At 38.5% G+C, this 15,259-nt stretch overlaps 1 protein-coding gene across 1 annotated transcript in view; it reads right to left on the bottom strand.

Moving 5' to 3' along the window:
* Nucleotides 1–46: 46 nt before the first annotated feature.
* The window catches only part of LOC139122343 (fibropellin-1-like), a 30,378-nt gene continuing 15,165 nt past the window's right edge, over nucleotides 47–15,259 (bottom strand). The window contains exons 27-40 of the mRNA XM_070687739.1: nucleotides 12,492–12,605; nucleotides 11,787–11,900; nucleotides 11,487–11,600; nucleotides 11,246–11,359; nucleotides 10,825–10,938; nucleotides 10,561–10,674; nucleotides 10,283–10,396; nucleotides 9,725–9,838; nucleotides 9,051–9,164; nucleotides 8,783–8,896; nucleotides 8,518–8,631; nucleotides 1,417–1,530; nucleotides 422–568; nucleotides 47–165 (exon numbers count right to left, since the gene is read on the bottom strand). Of these exons, the coding sequence (XP_070543840.1) occupies nucleotides 47–165; nucleotides 422–568; nucleotides 1,417–1,530; nucleotides 8,518–8,631; nucleotides 8,783–8,896; nucleotides 9,051–9,164; nucleotides 9,725–9,838; nucleotides 10,283–10,396; nucleotides 10,561–10,674; nucleotides 10,825–10,938; nucleotides 11,246–11,359; nucleotides 11,487–11,600; nucleotides 11,787–11,900; nucleotides 12,492–12,605 (1,634 nt within the window). The remainder of the gene's footprint in view (nucleotides 166–421; nucleotides 569–1,416; nucleotides 1,531–8,517; nucleotides 8,632–8,782; nucleotides 8,897–9,050; nucleotides 9,165–9,724; nucleotides 9,839–10,282; nucleotides 10,397–10,560; nucleotides 10,675–10,824; nucleotides 10,939–11,245; nucleotides 11,360–11,486; nucleotides 11,601–11,786; nucleotides 11,901–12,491; nucleotides 12,606–15,259) is intronic.

Raw genomic sequence — 15,259 nt, 5'->3', positions numbered from 1 at the left:
TAGCGCAGTAAAAAATTTCGAGATTCATTTGACAATGATAGTATCACTAACGTATTTCACAGTCAGATCCTGCAAAGCCTTGCAGACACTGACAAGTGGATGAGTCAATGCCATCTTGACACTGCCTACCATTCTGACACGGATTTGGTTGACAATCGTCTACATCTACAACAAAATCATTACCAATGATCGTAATTTTAAGATAATGTCAGTTTTGTTGAAATTTTAGAAACATTTAATTCTCAACAACAGCACAGCCATTTTTAAATTTTGTTTTGTAAGAACGTCTGTACATAATCTGCAGAAGAAAACAACGAAAGATTAGTGAAAGATTGGAAAGCGAAAACAATTGCCAGATTGTTATAGTTATGGTAAATATGACGAATTTTCTCAAAGTGAATTTGCCAATTTTGTTACTTACTTATTTCACATTCAGACCCTGTGAAACCATCTAAACACTGGCAGGTGTATGAGGCAACGCCATCTTGACAATTGGCACCATTTAGGCAGGGATTTGGTTGGCAATCATCTCTTTCTTGAATGACCGTTGTTGTTTTCGAATCTGCCACTAAATGATATTAAACTTGCTCAGCGTCAGTGATTTATATAGTTTGCTACAAAACCAAATAACTATAGTAACACGTCTTTATGAACTTGACAGAAAGCAATCTATTAGGTTTTCTTATTGAATATTGTGACTACAATAAAACAAGCATTGATCTCGACACATACAACTGTATCAAATCCCATGATGATTTGCCACCCCATACAAAGACAAGACGGGATGGTAAGCTAACATGAGTGTCCATTTACACGGGTTTAAAATGGCATAAGAAGTGGGAAAGTGTTAGCATGGTGGTTGTCTGTATTTGACACTCTCTTTATTATGAAACACAAATGCCTTGTGTAGATATCATATTCAAAACACGGTCATGACATTGGCACTATTTTTGGTATGGGCTGGGTTGACAGACATACGTATTTCCAAACCGACTCATTAAAATGAACATCTACACAGACTTGGGTGCTTTACGGCTTTGAGTAGGCTGTAAATTGAATGATTCTTTACCGTAAAACTCCGATCGTGACAACACACTAGAGATTTTGAAGACTTCTCTTGCCTTTAGTTTCTGCCTGATATGTTTATTTACCATTGCTCAGAGGTTCTTTTGCTATAAATTAATTCCCCAAGGGTTTCGCCACATATTGATCTTAACCGATATTATTCGGGGTTTATAAATTTCAAACCAAATTCTGTGCATTTTTGTCAATATCCCATCCTGAGATTAATTTGTAAGTTACGAACGAATACATTTCTGAAATTTTAAGGGCCATATAGAGAAATCCTGTCTACATTAATGGCAAACGATTCAAAATGAGGTGGACACGACCATCGTAGGACCATATACAGCTTACCTACATCACATGTCGTTCCAGCAAAACCTTGGTCACAAAGACAAATGAAGGTAGCGATATCATCTTGACAATGACCTCCATTTTGACATGGGTTTGGTATGCATTCATCAATATCTAGAAATAAAAGAATATTCCATCGTAGGAATCTAATGTGAGTTTTAGCGCAGCTATATATTGATGTCGCAAATATAGCCAACTTATTGATGGAGACTTGAAATCATCATGCTATATTCTCGATATGGCACGATTGGAACACGCGCGCGAGGTCAGTCCGAGAAAAAATCCTACTTTGATATTTCACGCAAAGAACCCAAAGTATTCGTGTGATATAATAGCAATAAAGTATTTCAACAAGCGGTATGCTAGTCAGCTGTGACCAGTTCACGTGACAGAACACTATTTTCCAAGAGTTCACGCTCTTGTTGATTGTGCAGCAGGAATGAATATGATTACAGGAGAGAAATTTGTCACTTACTAATTTCGTTGTGATTTTCCGAAAAAAACTTTCGTTGCAAACGCAATTGTAGGAGGCAATGCCGTCATGGCACTGACCACCATTATGACAGGGTTTTGTTGGCAATCATCAACATCTTCACAGTACTTAGAAGGGAAATCCGCAGAAAGATGATTTCGCCCGGGTAGAAGTGAAGCTCAACTTACAAAACAGTTAAAAGAGGAGATATCACAACGCTTATCGTTTGAACATGCGTTTTGCTGGCCATCATTGACATCAGAGAATACACGCCTTACGCATATACATTGTTACGTGCAGAGAAAACGAACAAAAGGGTGAACTCAGCAGTTAACGTTTAAACAAAATTTATTACAAAAATAAAACTAATTGCTAAGTCAGGGATAGAGTACAAGCTTTAAAAGTGTACAGACTACTTATCTCAGCTGGGACGGCAAAGCTCCAGTCTCAGAGTTGTAACAGTCAGTCGGATGAATGAACAGTCCTTGGCTTGCAGGCTTGAAGCTGCACAAAGACCACAGTATAAATCCAGCGTTGACAGTGAAGGTCTTGAAAGTCTTGAGAATGACTACTGCTGGAGTTTAGTAACACACAAGAGACACGATCCCAAAAGTCTGACTGGAAGCTGAGCACGTCCCTTTTATAAAGGCATATAAGAACAATCTAGAACTTTTATTGACATGCTAATTACTGTTCTAAAATTATCTCTCTTACACAACTAATCAACTTTCCAGAACATTCCAAACATGACTAATTGAATTCAAGTTGTGAGGTCATCAAGGGCAGTGACCTTGAGAATGTTCTAGACTAATTGAACTCAGGTCATGATGAGTGTGGGGGGAAATGACCTACATAACACACCCCCTCTTCAAAAAAAAAGAAAATTTTTCAAAGAAAAATCTTTCTTTTGCAAATGTAATCTTGAAAAAGATTTAAGTACTCAATTTTTTTTTTTTTTTTACTCTAAAGTAAAACTTCTTGAAAGTGAACAACAATAAACTCTAAATACGAGAGAGACAGTCTGCAATTAAATTGTCTCTGCCTTGGATATGTCTAATGTCAAGATTAAACTCCTGTAACATTAAACTCCATCTTAGCAATCTCTGATTTTTGCCTTTAAATTTCTGCAGAAAAACAAGAGGGTTGTGATCAATATAAACCACTATTGGCTGATTTGAAGAAGAAACATAAACTTCAAAATGCTGTAAAGCTATATCAAAGATAAACACTCTTTTTCAATTGTAGAGTAGTTTCTCTGGGATTTGTTAAATTTGCGTGAAAAATAGCAAACAGGATGATCTACACCATGACTATCCTCTTGCAATAAAACAGCACCAGCAGCCGTATCACTAGCATCCACAGCTAATTTGAATGGCAAAGTGAAATCTGGTGCAGACAACACTGGAGCACTTTGAAGTATGGCTTTAAGTGTATCAAATGCCTGTTGGCATTGCTCTGACCAAACAAACTTTACTTTCTTTTTAAGTAAGTTAGTCAAAGGCTCAGTAATTGTGGAGAAATTTGGACAGAATTTTCTGTAGTAACCAGCCATACCGAGAAAGCGCATCAGTTGTCGTTTGCAGTTTGGTATGGGAAAACTTGAAATGGCACTGGTTTTGCATCAACAGGTTTTACCTCACCCTGTCCTACAGTATGTCCGAGGTAAGTTACCCTCGCCCAACCAAACTCAGATTTGGCAAGGTTGACAGTCAACATTGCTTTACTCAGTCTCTCAAAGAACTTCCGCATGAGCTTGATGTGTTCCTCCCAGGTGTCACTATACAGGACGACGTCGTCAACGTAAGCTGCACATCCGTCTAGCCCGGATATGACGTCGTTGATCATCCGTTGGAACGTTGCCGGAGAGTTCTTCATTCCGAATGGCATCACCTTGTACTGGAACAATCCGTCTGGTGTAACAAAGGCGGATATTTCACGAGCACGATCCGTCAGAGGGACTTGCCAAAATCCCTTCAGTAGGTCAAATTTCGTCACGTACTTAGCTTTTCCCACTCGGTCGATGCAGTCATCAATCCTCGGGATTGGGAAAGTGTCTGTCTTTGTTAAAGTGTTTTGACCTTCCTAAAGTCCGTGCACATACGATAACTGTGATCTGATTTGGGAACAAGTATGCACGGCGAACTCCAGTTACTTTTACTGGGTTCAATAAAGTCATTGTCCAGCAGGTATTTGACTTCTTCCTGGAGATATTTCGCTTTTGTTGGATTCAGTCTGTATGGATGTTGTTTTACAGGCTTACTGTCCCCAACATCAACGTCGTGATAGATGACGTTTGTCCTCGTTGGAACATCTTGAAACAGGTGTTTATATTCGTGGAGCAGTTCTTTCACCTGTTGTTGTTGTTCTGGCTGGAGGTGTGCCAACTTTGTAGACTCCAGCTTCTCCAGGATTTCTGAGTTCTGAAGCTTGACCGAGCCCAGCTTTGAGTTTAGAGTATTTTCACTCAAGTCAGTTTCAGTATCACTATCTTCATAATGGCCAGAACTGACGGTACTGACAGGCTGAATTATAGTAGGATTATCCCTATCCAAATATGGCTTAAGCATATTTATGTGACATAGCTGTTTTTGTTTTCGCCTGTCAGGTGTTATTATGATGTAATTTAAATCACTAATTTCTTATCAATTAGGTATGGCCCAAAGTAACGAGCATGGAGTGGTTTGCCAGGAACCGGAAGTAGAACAAGAACTTTTTGACCTGGTTCAAACTTCCGTTTTGAGGTGTTTTTATCGTATTTGGTTTTCATTGACTGCTGAGATGACTCAAGATTTTCTCTGGCTAATTCACATGCTTTAGAGAGTTTTGTACGAAAATCTGACACATATTGCAAAATATTCAGACAATCATCATCGTCTGATAAGAATTTCTCTTTAACGAGCTTAAGTGGGCCACGGACTGTATGTCCAAATACAAGCTCAAATGGGCTAAAACCAAGAGACTCCTGAATTGACTCTCTAACAGCAAAGAGCAAAAAATGAATTCCTTCATCCCACTGCTTCTCTGTGTCAAAACAGTAGGTCCTAATCATGTTTTTCAAAGTTTGATGAAATCGCTCAAGAGCACCCTGACTTTCTGGATGATAGGCGGATGACCTATACTGTTTAATGCCTAGCTGATCCATTACTTGTTGAAAAATACCAGACATAAAGTTGGAGCCTTGATCGGACTGGACACATTTAGGGAGGCCAAATAAAGTGAAAAATTTGACTAAAGCTCTCACTATAGTCTTTGTCTTTATATTTCTCAGTGGTATGGCTTCTGGGAACCGAGTTGATGTACACATTATTGTCAGCATGTACTCATTTCCTGATCTTGTTTTTGGTAGGGGCCCAACACAGTCTATTAGTATCCTACTAAATGGTTCTTGAAATGCAGGAATTGGCTGTAAAGGGGCCTTTGGAATGGTCTGATTTGGCTTTCCTACCATCTGACATGTGTGACAAGTTTTACAGAAATGTGCTACATCCTGCCTGAGATTAGGCCAATAAAAGTGACTGAGAATTTTATGATAAGTTTTCCTGACTCCTAAGTGACCAGCCCAGGGCGTTTCATGGGCCAGGCGCAATATTTCAGCACGGTAGGGCTTTGGAACCACAATTTGATGTTTTATAGCCCAATCGTCATCAACCAAAACATCTGGAGGTCTCCATTTACGCATGAGAATACCAGATTTTGTTAATAGGAAACAGAGCTATCTGAAGTTTTACCTTCATCATCTACCCTGTCAAACAAAGACAAAATATCTGGGTCTTTGTGTTGTTCTGCAATGAGATTTGATCTAGAAAATGTCTGACTTTGGTCAGCAGAAGTTTTACTGGAAGTTTCAAATCCACGAGGGATAACGGAATGATCCGTGTCAAACACCTGACTGAGAAAGGTGTCATTTAAGTCAACATCTGTGACATTATTTTTGAGAGTATTTTGATTCTCGGAAGTTTTCTTTGACATGGCTCGAGTAATAGCACATGAAGGAAATAAATCGGGTATCTCTTGTTCAATTGGCTCTAGATCCTGATCTAAACTAGGATTATCAGTCACAAGTGGATTAGTAATGACCTTGTCCCCAGCAAGGTCATTCCCAACGAGAAGGCGAATCCCTTCAAAAGGCAAAAAAGGCCTAATACCTAAAGCCACAGGTCCAGAAACAAAGTCCGAAGACAAATAGACATTATGGAGAGGAACAGGAATGTAGTCATTACAATCTACCCCCTTAATAAGAACTTTAGAACCTGAAAATGACTTTTCAGAAAACGGCAGGGTATCTGCCAACAAAAGAGACTGGAAGCCCGGTATCTCTTAAAATTTTGACAGGGGTAGCGGAAGAGAAATCACTAGAAAGTGATATAAAACCATTATGAATAAATGGCTCGAAAATACCCATAATGCTATCTTGAGAAGAATTGACCTTGACCTCATTAATTGGGGATGAGAGGGGTTTAACCTCAGAAAATGTGTTGCACACATTATTAGACTCTAATTGAGTTGATGAAGAAATAAAGCCGGTTGGCTTAGATCCACTTTGACCACTTTGACCTTCACGTTTTCTTTTCAATTTGAAACACTCTGACATTAAATGGCCGTCTTTCTTACAATAATTACAAGAAAGTGTACCAAACTGTTTGTCAGAAGGAGATTGAGACTTGGGATCTGATGATGTGGGAGTGTTACTTGAACTCTGTGAACTGTTGTCATTTGATTTCTACTGTCCTTTGAAAAATTCTTGGATGAAAAGGAGGAGTTAAATTTACCTGCATTGTTTCTGTATGAAAAGGACTGGGATGGTTTGCTGAGAAATGAAGATTTGTGGGTCAATGAATAATCATCGGCCAAACGTGCAGCAACCTCTAATGTATCTGCCTTTTGTTCATTGATAAACGTCTTGATGTCACTCCGGATGCACCTTTTAAATTCCTCAATCAAAACAAGTTGTCGTAATTTGTCATAATTCTGACTGACCTTTTCAGAAGAACACCAACGATCAAACAGTTGTTCTTTTGTTCGAGCAAATTCAACATAAGTTTGATCTTTCGCCTTCTCACAATTCCCTAAATTTCTGACGGTAAGCTTCAGGCACAACTCATAGCCCTTGAGAATTAATTCCTTCACAGAATCATAATTTGAAGCCTGCTCTACTGACAACTGAATGTAAATTTCTCTGGCTTTACCCACCAAAGCACTCTGCAAAAGCATAGACCAGGACTCCTTAGGCCAGTTCAGACTCTGAGCAATTTTCTCAAAATGAAGGAAATATTTATCAACATCCTTTTCTTGGAAAGGGGGAACTAACCTGAAATGCTTAGTGATGTCAAACTTGTCTGAAGGGAAGAATTTTCCTGACTGTCCAAGCTCTAAACGTTTTATTTCTACCTGCAATCGCTGTTCTTCTAATCGCAATTCTTTTTCTCTCTGTCTTTCTTCCATTTCTAATCTTTCCTGCCTTTCTTTTTCTTTCATTTGCAATTCTTTTTCTTTCATTTGTAATTCTTTTTCTTTCTGTCTTTCTTCCATTGCTAACTTTTCACGTGCCAAATCTGCCTGTATTTCTAACTCTAATTTTCTGAGTTCAAAGGAAGACTCAGGTTCATAATCTTTTAGGGCAGACTCCTCAAAATGGCCTGAATCAACTAAATGTTTTGCAATCTTGAACTGTATCTCTCGCTTGCGCATAGATCTTTTGACATCTACTTTAAGGAAATTTGCCAGTGCTATGAGGTTGTCTTTTCTGAGGGAATTAAATGTGTCCTGATCAAGGTCATCCATAAATTCGTCTGGCTTGAATTCCGCCATGATTAAATTTCGCTGAGTTCACAGTGTACAGTAGTTTTGAAAAGGCTGGCAAAATGTTGTCAAACGGCTCAAAATGTTCGTATCCCGGACGAGCCCCCAATTTGTTACGTGCAGAGAAAACGAACAAAAGGGTGAACTCAGCAGTTAACGTTTAAACAAAATTTATTACAAAAATAAAACTAATTGCTAAGTCAGGGATAGAGTACAAGCTTTAAAAGTGTACAGACTACTTATCTCAGCTGGGACGGCAAAGCTCCAGTCTCAGAGTTGTAACAGTCAGTCGGATGAATGAACAGTCCTTGGCTTGCAGGCTTGAAGCTGCACAAAGACCACAGTATAAATCCAGCGTTGACAGTGAAGGTCTTGAAAGTCTTGAGAATGACTACTGCTGGAGTTTAGTAACACACAAGAGACACGATCCCAAAAGTCTGACTGGAAGCTGAGCACGTCCCTTTTATAAAGGCATATAAGAACAATCTAGAACTTTTATTGACATGCTAATTACTGTTCTAAAATTATCTCTCTTACACAACTAATCAACTTTCCAGAACATTCCAAACATGACTAATTGAATTCAAGGTTGTGAGGTCATCAAGGGCAGTGACCTGAGAATGTTCTAGACTAATTGAACTCAGGTCATGATGAGTGTGGGGGGAAATGACCTACATAACAACATACAGGAGCTTATTATTTCAGCAGAGAGAATTTCAAAGATAGTTATGCCGTCTTTGAGAAGAAGTCATAAGCTTTAGGAATGATTTAAAGCACATCATGAAATTGTACAATAATTGCACTGTATTTGACAAGAAAATAAAACTTACTAATTTCACATACAGGTCCCATGAAGCCCGAGGTACAAATACACGTGTAGGAGTTGACATCACTTTGACATTGACCTCCATTTTGGCAGGGATTTTGCTGACAGTCATCTACATCTAGGACGCAAGAGGATTTGTTAAAGTACTAGAGCTTTAACTTTCTCTGAAAAACTAACTTCTTATTTAATCTCTTGTCTCCAACCACACATGAATATACATAAGATACATTGAAACTTTCATATAATTTAACGATGATTTTACAACTCACGTATTTCACAGTCGGGTCCTGTGAAGCCCTGCTGACACTGACACGTGTATGAGTGCACATCATCTTGACATTGACCTCCATTTTGGCAGGGATTTGGTTGGCAGTCATCAATATCTGCGGAAAAATATGTATCTATGCTATCATAGAGATAAGAGGCTGACGCAGGGCAAAAACTTGTACCCAAAATCACAATGTATAAATTATTGTATCGAGAACTACCACTGTCGGATAGGAAACTGTGTATTCGTATACACTAACATTAACTTACTAATTTCACAGTCTGATCCAGCAAAGCCTTTATTGCAGATACAAGTGTAAGAGTCGACCTCGTCTTGACACTGACCTCCATTTTGACAGGGATTTGGTTGACAATAGTCTATATCTATATTGTATAACAACAAATAAAAGTATTTTCAACGTCCAAATTGTTTCACAAACCAAGTTTATATGTTTTCTTTATCGTGGACATCTTTACCTATGTTTGCCTTTCTGGCTACCATGAGCAAACACCGTATATCTGTCGTAGATATGGCGAATACTCTGAAACAGCCAGTCCATTTACTTTGTTTCTGTGAACAAAGTATATTTTTTCACTCCTTAATGTTTTATATAGTACCCAGTGAAAACGTAAGAGACTTCAATGCATGATGATTCTAAAAGTTCAAATTTAATGTACATGTAGACAAAGGATGATATACGTTCACTTACAAAGAGTACAACAAACAAACCTGAATTCAGTCTAATTAATGCCTGCCTGGTAGAATGATGCAGAGGTGCAGGTTGTGATACAGTAAGGGGAGGTGGAAAAACATTACTTGATTGAACTATATGTAAATTTATGCTAATTTATTAAAAAAATATCTTGCATCATCATCTTTGTCTTGGTAACTCGTTTTCATTAAGAGAGGAGTGTTCCATACAGTCTTTGCGTTTGTTACTTACTTAATTCACAGTGAAATCCATCAAAGCCAACATTACAAACACAAGAATATGAGTCGGTTTCATCCGCGCAGCGACCGCCATTTTGACACGGATTGGGTTCACAACCAGTAACTCCTTCAAGTAAAAAGAAAGTATTTTATAATAAAAAATAGCTTTGTTGGGGCATTGGGTAGATGTAGATAGACACCAAATTACCGTAAATGGGAACCCTGACATACCGATCAATAGGGTAATTGTCTGTATAACAAAAGCAATAAAGGTTTCTATCATAAACACGATTGGAACTAATTTGGGATAATTGGCTCTTCATATTTTTCAAATTTCTCAAAAGTGTTAGGTATTCTATAGCTGAATGTTGCAATATTACAAATTACTCATAAAAACAAATGTATAACTTAAAAAGAAAAGCAGATGAGCTTAATTTGCAGATTAAATAGACATTACTTCACCATCCAATTATCCCAAATTAGTTCCAATGGTGTTCATAATGCATTTTCATAAAAACGTAAACAATAAACAAATGAATGCCACATTAGTTTAAGAGATTCGAAAACAGACCCATTTCGCAGTGAGTTCCTGAGAAGCCTTCGTTGCAAACACACGTATAGGAGGCGATTCCATCTTCACACTTGCCACCATTTTGACAAGGGTTTAGTCGACAATCATCTATACCTGTAAAAAACGGCATACGTTCCTTGTAAGCAGCCAGTATATTAAAAACCTCAAACTTGGTAAAAAGGCACTATGTACGCATAAATCTGCCGAAAAATTGTGATCACAGGTTGTGGACCCAAAGAGAAGAATTATATAACTGTGGACATGGAAATATAACTTACTGATTTCACATGCAGGGCCTATGTAGCCTTGAGTACAGAGACAGTTGTAGGTGTCGACGCCATCTTGACATCTACCTCCATTTTCACAGGGATTTATTCGACAATCATCAATATCTGAAGAAAGAGGGGGGTTTGAGATCGAAAGAAAACGTTAACTTGAAAATAAAACGCATCGTAAAACAGTTCTTCAATGCATTTGGATGTGTTAACTCTACATAAGGAAATGCTTGAGGAAGGTATATGTCTATAACCGTGTTAACTTACTAATCTGACAGTTTGATCCAGTAAATCCTTTACGGCAGATGCAGGAGTAGGAGTCGATTTCATCTTGACACTGACCGGCATTTTGACAGGGATTTGGCTTGCAGTCATTAACATCTGTAAAGGAATAACTTAGATTATCTAAAACTTTTTCTCCTATTGCATTTTACGTTCGCAGGAAAGCATAATTCGACAGTGAATGATATTCAACGTTTAAATTCATTAATCAAAGCAATCAAATTATTAGAATTGCACAAATCAAAGTGGCTAGTTTGATATGTGGGGATTCAAGCAATTTAAGCAAATGCGTCCGACATGTAAAAGACAACCAAAACAACACGGAGACTGTTGATTCAACTGTTGGTGAATTCACTATTTTAAACGGCAGAAACAATCAATGTATTGAAACTATAATGGAACGAACTTGTTTCACAGGCGCTTCCTGTAAAGCCTTGATTACAATGACAAGTATAAGAGGCAATACCATCTTGACATTGGCCGCCATTTTGACAAGGGTTTGGTTTGCATTCATTAACATCTAGAAATGAAAAGGAGCACTAATATTATCAACATTGTAATTTTAGCATCACTTATATTATTCTATGAAGTTTCGATCGAATTGAAGAAGGTGAATAGGTAGTATTTCTGACAAAGGTTGAACTTACCAATTTCACATACACGTCCTGTAAATCCATAGTTGCAAAGACATGTGTACGTGTCGACGCCATCTTGACATTGACCTCCATTCTGACAGGGATTTGGTTGGCAATCATTTACATCTACAAACAAATGTATATATTTGTGATACAAGAAGACATTTGTGTTTAAGGAAGGCGGAAGATTGAGAAGGGGTCTGCAAACATCACGGCAGTAGTTTTTATTGTGTTGAGATCAAATAACGTTATGTGATACATTATAGACGAATGTATGAATACAATCATATCTCTATGCTTAGTATAACTTACTAATATGACAGTCAGATCCGGCGAATCCTTGATTGCAGATACAACTGTACGAGTCAACATCATCTTGACATTGACCTCCATTCTTGCACCGATTAGGTTGGCAATCATCTACATCTATAAAGAATTACGAAAACATATTGTTTGGAATGTCAAGCATTGTCTCACAAAATAATTTGCTGACCTTGCTCAAGTTCTCACGGACATCTTGCTTTAAGTAATTCTCCTTACTTGGTGGTGAACATGGTGAACTAGAGCGCGTTACATGTCGGCAAGGTTCACCAAAGAGATCGAATTTCGTGTTTATCAGTCTCACAATGTAAATAAATACCTATTACAATGAGAGAAAGAACATACACCACTTAATTTATATGATTAAGAATAGATCGTCGCCAGTTTTATACATGACATAACAATATTTTTGCCTTGTAGAAACTTTTCAAGAATAGTTTTTAGCATGATTTCAAGAAAAATAAATTTAGCATGAAGTACCACCTGTAGTATTGTAATTTGAATACTTCTCTTCATGTCTACCTTAAAAACAAAAAAGGTTCACAAGTTGGGGTGTTTAATTTTTAAGTTGGAGAAAAATATGCCTACTGTCTGCAAGACAGAAGTCCTATCTTTCTGCAAAATTTTGTTTATCGTTATATTTAATGATCATTGTCATACAAAGAAAATTGTATACGGCCTTTGTGTGTTACTCACTTAATTCACAGTGATATCCGGTAAAGCCAGCATCGCATACACAAGAGTAGGAGTCGTTGTTATCTTGACATCGACCGCCATTTTGACAAGGATTTGGTTCGCAACCTAGGACTTCTTCAAGTAAAAGGAAGATAGGTAGAAGCAAAGAAAAAGTCAACAAGTGACTCGCCATCGAGTGGGCTTTATATGATTTGAGTGCGCATGATAGGTTACATTTTTCCAAAACAAATGATCTTACTTAGAATCTGGATCAAACACTTAATAGGGTTGCCATCATTTTACCAAAATGCCATATCGGGTGCTAACCCTGGTTATTGTCATCAATATTATTTGTGAATATAAGTCATCTCAAGAAGAGGTATGTCATTGTTACCTAAACTTTAAGAAATGTTCCTTCTCTCTCGAAGGAACAAAGAGGTCCACAGTAAAGTTGAAATTGTTCCCCTTCTAGTAGGATAATGGCACAACGATAGAAATGCCGAGTTTGATTCCCAACGATACTGATCTACTAATTAGTTCCAGAGACCAGCTCTAGGACTGTTAGTTTTTGCTCACTTTCCTTCTTTCTTTCTCTATTTCTCGTGTTACTACCATAGAACATGCTATATACAAATTTTACCTTCATTACTCAGAATGTATTGCGCCACGCTTATGACGTCATCGCTCAGCTCGGACGGGTTTCACGGGCATTTCTTGTTGGTTTATTTTTTTTTTTTGCATTGCACAAATATCAAATTGCGTTCAGCTATTAATAATTCTAGCTTTCTTTCGCTTCTGTTTTTGTTGCTTTTTGATTTTACTTTTATCTAAATACCCGGCGTACGTGGCGCTATACTGTTACGTCATGTACGGCGCTTATCTGACAAAACGTGTTTATCTGACAAAACTCTTTTTAGCAATACCCTGGGGAGTCACTTGAGCCAGCGCACTTCATGCGCGCGGTACATGACGTCGCTTCGTACGATGTTGTGTACACAGAGTGTGCCAATTTAACGTTAATACGAATTCTTCTATACGAAGGATTTTGTTTTTGTAAACTACTCTCAAATTGTTGACATGTGGTTTTTTTATTGGGGTTGTTCTTCCATCGGCCGGGCTCGCGCTCGCTCACTGTACAAAGTATTGTACGAGCCCATGGAGATAACTCCGTGCACAGTCCCTCGTGGGCTATTCAGCTGTGGGACTATTCGCCACATAGACGAGTGTACATAAGCGAGAAACAACTCGCTAATGGGCGAATAGTCCCAGAGCTGAATAGCCCACGAGGGACTGTGCTCCGTGTTGCAACATGTAGGTGCTTTTCTTATCATCCACTTGCATGCGTATTGAATATAATTTATGTACTTCAGTGGCAAAATTAGCGATCGAGGAAGGTGATGAAAAACAAAAAAGTATTCTGCTTGCCATTGCCGCATTGTGATGTGGGTGGTTTTGATACTCCCGCCACCGTGGGACCTCATGTGACCTCGTGCACTCTCCTCTACTACTCTCCTCTACTACTCTCCTCAGCCTCTATGTGTTGATCGATATATTCATGATATTCACAATGATTAATTAAGGTGCTCAGCGATTTTACGCAATCAATGAAATTTACTGTATTTTTTAACTACTTTATGGCTATTTTGTGATGTTAGTGATTTTAGACTTTTGAATTAAAATTTCATTGGTGTGTTTTAGCAGACGAAGTATTGTGTGAGGGATTACTTTCCACAAATGAGTAAGGCTACAAGCAGTAATTAGTTATTTTTGTCAGATAAGCACGTTTTGCCAGATAAGCGCCGAACATACGTCATACGCCTTCCATACTGGTTTGGACTGGTCTGGCGGACATGTTCAATTTTTGCTTTGCGATGATTCAAGCAAAGCGACCGTGCGTGATCGTTCAAGAGCTTAGATATTATGACGTTTCGGAGAGCGATCACATTTTGAAGATGGGTTTTATAACTTTATTATAAGTTTTGCCAAAGACATTTGTATACATATACGAGGCTATCTTTGTTGATCGTCCGGAGCTGAGTGGGTAGCCATGTGGCCTCGGTTTTCAAGTTCAAAGGCCTGGGTCTGATGTCTCCCCTCGTCTGATATACATTTCCGTGCGTTGTCGCCCCGTATGTATCTGTTGCGTTTTTTACCGTACATGGAGGCATTTGTGATCTGTTTACTGTAATTCCCTGGACTGCGTTGCTTTTAGTTGTATTCTTTTGTTATCGCTATGTGTCGTCACGTCTAGCTGCAATGATTGTAGCGAGAGGTCGCTCGCTGAATTTTACGTTGAACGCGAACCCTACCCAAATTAGGAGATCGCACTGTTGATCCCTTGTTTTGTGGCGAAAGCAAATGGTTACGGGAAAATTGATTGACCAATCGCCCATGGCATAGGGCCTTGTAGCGCAGCATAGGGTTCGCGTTCAACGTAAAATTCAGCGAGCGACCTCTCGCTACACAATCATTGCAGCTACGTTGTACTGTAATTGAAAATCTCCTTGTACAACAAGTTCACCCTGTCAAAGAGGTTATGTTAAAGTTCAACTTTGTTCAAGTTATCACCAAACCAACTACACTCAAAGGCAGCCTCCTAGACCATATCTATGTCAAGTCTACCAACTCTGCCATCTACAATGCCCATATCATACAGACATACTACAGTTAGGCTAGCATGATGCACTGCTCTACGAACTTCAGCCCTCACTCTTTCATTCTGCACCAATCTTCGTCACACATTCTTCGGCTGCTCTGGTCTCTGGAACTTCGCTTTTGCTTGCAAATGC

The sequence above is a fragment of the Ptychodera flava genome, chromosome 22 (assembly GCF_041260155.1).
Source record: "Ptychodera flava strain L36383 chromosome 22, AS_Pfla_20210202, whole genome shotgun sequence".
In the NCBI taxonomy this organism is placed as follows: domain Eukaryota; kingdom Metazoa; phylum Hemichordata; class Enteropneusta; family Ptychoderidae; genus Ptychodera; species Ptychodera flava.
The sequence above is the reverse complement of the archived record's forward strand: the minus strand, read 5'-3'. Positions and strand labels throughout refer to the sequence as shown.